General features: G+C 67.1%; 2 protein-coding genes across 2 annotated transcripts; both read left to right on the top strand.

The window, feature by feature from the left end:
• Window positions 1–26: 26 nt before the first annotated feature.
• MNEG_13922 (hypothetical protein) lies at window positions 27–2,485 on the top strand (the record flags this gene model as incomplete). The annotated part of the gene is made up of 3 exons (XM_014037607.1): window positions 27–255; window positions 635–1,285; window positions 1,545–2,485. 3 exons carry the CDS (start codon window positions 27–29, stop codon window positions 2,483–2,485), a joined length of 1,821 nt encoding a protein of 606 aa, XP_013893061.1.
• A 715-nt stretch (window positions 2,486–3,200) lies between these two features.
• On the top strand, window positions 3,201–4,107 carry MNEG_13921 (Acetyl-coenzyme A carboxylase carboxyltransferase subunit beta; the record flags this gene model as incomplete). The annotated part of the gene is made up of 2 exons (XM_014037606.1): window positions 3,201–3,245; window positions 3,754–4,107. The coding sequence occupies 2 exons, from the start codon at window positions 3,201–3,203 to the stop codon at window positions 4,105–4,107; spliced, it is 399 nt and encodes a 132-aa protein (XP_013893060.1).
• Window positions 4,108–4,160: the final 53 nt, after the last annotated feature.

Raw genomic sequence — 4,160 nt, 5'->3', positions numbered from 1 at the left:
CCATACGCGCGTGGGCGGGGTGCGAGATGCCGCTGAGCGAGCTGCTGGAGCGCCGGTCCCGCGCGGTCGACGACTTTGCGGAAGCGGCGTCGGTGGGAGCCGTGTGGCTGTCGCTCGAGGCCGTCGGGGAGGCGCCCCCAAAAGTGAAGGCGGAAGTCAAGGAGTACGTGAGGTCGGGCAGGCTGGATTTGGGGGGCGGCGCGCCGACAGCCGCCAATGTCACCATGCTCAGCGCGCCAGACCTGCAGTACACCGGTGGGTCTTTTGGCTGGGGCCGATTGCTGGGGTTGTTGCCAGGGGGTGCCGGGGGCCTAGGCGGCACTTGGGTCCCAACTCTGCCAGCCGCAGTCGGAGCTGGGCTGGCTGGCGGGGATTCGCAGCAAGGGGCAAGGGCAACGGCTTGAGTCCAGGCTTGTGCCAGGCCAGGGAGCGAGCAGGTGCTGGTGCTGTGGGCATGACCGCCTGCAATGACCTTGGCAACACGACAGGCTGCTTGGGCCGGCACGCCCCTCCCCTTCCTGTCTCCCAATGCATATGTGGCTATGTAGCCTTTTGATACCGCTGCTCACAACCTCCCAACCCCTCAACCTGCCCAACACAACTTCATACTTTGTGCCTCTACATATGCCACCAGGCTACTTCTCGTCGTCCATCTTCCGAGCCGTGCCGCGCAGCGGGCCGCCGAAGGCGCCGGCCGCCGCGCAGCTGCTCGCGACGCTGCGGCCGCAGCTGGAGGCGACCCGCGAGGCCCTGCGGTCCGGGCGGGCGGTGGTCACGCTAGTGCCTGGAGACATCCTGGCCGTGATGACATCAGCGCCGCCAGAGCAGCCGGGCGACGCCAGCTGCAGCGGCGGCTTCGACGGCGGCGGCCTGCAGCTGGGCAGTCAAACCTTTGACTACATCGACTGCAGCAACGTGGCGGACTACGTCTCGCTGCCGGCGCTGCTGCTGGCGGCTGTGCCGCTGCTGTCGCCCGCGCCCCACGCGCGGCTGCGGACGGAGAGCATGGTGGCGTGGCAGGCGGCGCGCCTGCGCAACCCTTCTCTCGGCCTCGGCGCGTTTGTGGCCGACGCGCTCGCCGGCCTGCCGCTGCCCCTGCTGGAGCGGCTGTTTGGCCTGCGGCTGGCGGGTGCCGCGCCGCTGCCCGCCGGCCGGGGCGCCCTGCGGGCCGAGTGGGCGCCGGCGCCGCCGAGCGGCAGCGGCGGCGTCACCGCGGGCGGCCTGCTTCTGGACCTGCTGCCCGCTTTTCAGCGGCTTGTGTCAAAGCACGCCACCGCTTTGCCAGGTGCGAGGGAGGAACCAAAGCTCCCCCGCGGCGTCAGCAGTCGCATGGTGACTGGCTGCATGCCTTGAAAGCTTGCTGATGGCATGGACCGACAGGGCTTTTTGCAGGGCTGATGGTAGCCAAACAATGCGCATCTGGAACGGGGAAGCTCTTTTTGCAGGGCTGCGCTGTACCAGTTCCCGGCGTGGCGCCGGCTATGGACGCTAAAGGCGCAGCGGCCCATACACCTGCTCATGCCCGGCACGCTGTTCCACCGCAGTGACCGGCGCTTTGGATGAGGCGGCGCCGCTGGCGCTGGCGCAGCTGCTCGCGCTCGCCGCGCCCGACCACGCACCCGACCTGCTCCGCGCGCTGATCGCGGCCGCGGCCGGCGGCGGCGGCGTCATCCCTGCGCGCCTATTTGAGGCCGAGCTGCTGACACACGTGGGGGCGCAGGCGGGGAGCGCGTCCGGGCCGCTGGTGCGGGTGACGTACCCGGCCAAGCCCGGCACTGCGCTGTGGCAGTACAAACCTGACGCGCCGCTGCTGCTGGCGGTGAGCCAAGAGCCACTCGTGGCCGGGCAGCCGGTGGCTTTCAAGGAGCTGCAGCACCTGGTGTGCTCGTTTGCGTACGATGAGGACGCCGCGACTGCGCACTGGCTGACGCCCGAGGCCGCGGCGAGCGGGGCTGCGGGCTCCCTGCACGTCACGCTTTGCGTGCTGAGCGACGTCGGCGCGGCAGCGACCGCTCTGGTCGCGGTGGGGCAGTCGGCGAAGCTTTGCACCCTGCGGCGCGAGGCCGTGCCTGCTGCTTCAGCCGCGTGGCGGCCGCTGGCGGCACCGCCGCCTGCCCTGGAGGCCCTAGACATGGACCTGCTGCGTGAGCTCACCTGGCGCTTGGCGGCGGCGGCGCCGGCCGGCGAGAGGGAGTGGCGGGGCCAGGCGTGCCATGCTGCTGGCGGCGCCGGCGCCGCCGTGGATGTGCTGGCCCCAGGGCCGCTGCCCGCCGCGTTGGAGGCTGACATCACTGCACGTGTCGAAGGGGGCGCCCTGGCGGTGACGGTGACGCCCAAGCAGGGCGGCGGCGGGGGCGCGGGGGCGGCCGTGGAGGAGCGCTTTGTGGTGGCGCTGCCTGAGGGCTGCGCGGGCGGCAGGGTGACGAGCGTCAAGCTCAGCCGGAGGCTGGGCCTGCTGACAGCGTGCGTGACGGCTGAGCTGTGAGGCGTGCGCGAGCTGCATGCCGGGATTCCCAGTCGGTGGCGCGGCGTTGGCATGGGACCGCCTGCTGTTACTGGCGTTCAGCTCATTTACTTTGTCGTGGTGTAACGTGCTCAGGTTTATACATGCATGCAATTGAGCAGGCCGATGGCAGTGATGCTATGGCATGAGTAACTTATCTATTTATCTGAGCAGGCCGCTGCAGCGCATCCGCGCAGTGCACACGTCAGGGCGGCGCTATGCGCGCAGACAAACTGCTGCGTCCCTTGCAAACATGCCGGGAGAGATGGGGTTCAGAGAACAGGTGCGCCCTGTCCATACTAAACCCCAAGCTGCTTATGTGATGACAGCTCAAGCACAAGGCAAGCCTTGCCGCGTGGGCGCTGCTGTTGGCCCGTTGATGGGCGTGCCTACACCAGCATACCGTACTTACATGGCCGCAACAAATGAGCACAAAGGTTCCCTCCATGACATGTACATCATCTCATAATTGTGTTTTAGCTCGTATTCTGTTGTGGCAGCAACCCCATTTGCGCATACGGAATAGAAGTGCGTTGGAAGGCGGGTCTTTGACCAGATCGCGCAGCTGCGACTGCTGCAGTGATCGCGCACACACACTCACATACTTGACAGAGGGCCAAGTGGATAAGTACAGTTTTGGCAAAGGGTATGCGCTTGTCAGCACCCTCAGTGCGCGGCTCAAGCACCCAATACAACGATGAACTCCTTGTCCAGTAGCGCGGGTACGGCGTCCCGTGTGCAGGTGAGTCGCAGAAAAACTTCGGCTTGCCCATGTTGTGGATTGCAGGGACCCATCGCGCGGGGTGGTCACAGCGTTTCGCCGTGATTTCAGAGCAATCAACACGGCATGCGTGAGCTCCATTGCGTAGCTTGGATATTCAGATGCATATGATACACGTTCATACAGTATGAGGCTCATGGCCAGCGTGCGGTACCAGCGGCGTGGCGCGGTGCCACCCTGGCGGGGACGGTGTTGCTGCGTCGCAACAGCAAGCACTGCCATAGCAGCATCTGCTGGCCTGTTGCGCGCAGCCAGAAGCCAGTGTGTCGTGTGGCAAAAATCTTCACTTCTTATGGTGCCTGTCGCACCTCATGGATTGTGCAGCATAGCACACATCAGCATGCCCCTGCTCTGCATTTGCATTTCACACACCAGACGCATCGCCCTTGGGCCCCCTTTGCCTCAGCAGCCCACTGGCCCATCCCGCCGCCTCCCGCCCCACACGCATTCCCCCGCCGCCCCTCCCCAGCCAGCCGCGCCGCACGGCCGCCCGCACCCGGCCGCGCCGCCGGCGCCCCGACGCAGCCCCGCCGCGCCGCGCGCGGCCGCAGCCGACGGCAACCCCATCATATCCCGCCCGGTCGGCGTCGCCGCCGCCCCCGCGGCCTCCGCCGCGGACGCCGCCGCCGAGAAGGGCACCAAGCCGGTCGACCGCAGCAAGGGTCTCTGGACGCGCTGCGACAAGTGCGGGGTGATCCTCTACATAAAGCACCTGAAGGAGCACCACCACATCTGCTTCGGCTGCAACTACCATCTGAAGATGAACAGTCAGGAGCGGATAGATCACCTGATGGACCGGGGTGAGCCTGGGGTGAGGGAGTAGGGCAGGGCGGCGGGGGCAGGAGGGGTGGGGGGCCGGGCCATGAGGTGGCTAAT

This window comes from Monoraphidium neglectum (genome assembly GCF_000611645.1).
Source record: "Monoraphidium neglectum strain SAG 48.87 unplaced genomic scaffold scaffold04134, whole genome shotgun sequence".
Lineage (NCBI taxonomy): Eukaryota > Viridiplantae > Chlorophyta > Chlorophyceae > Sphaeropleales > Selenastraceae > Monoraphidium > Monoraphidium neglectum.
The sequence above is the reverse complement of the archived record's forward strand: the minus strand, read 5'-3'. Positions and strand labels throughout refer to the sequence as shown.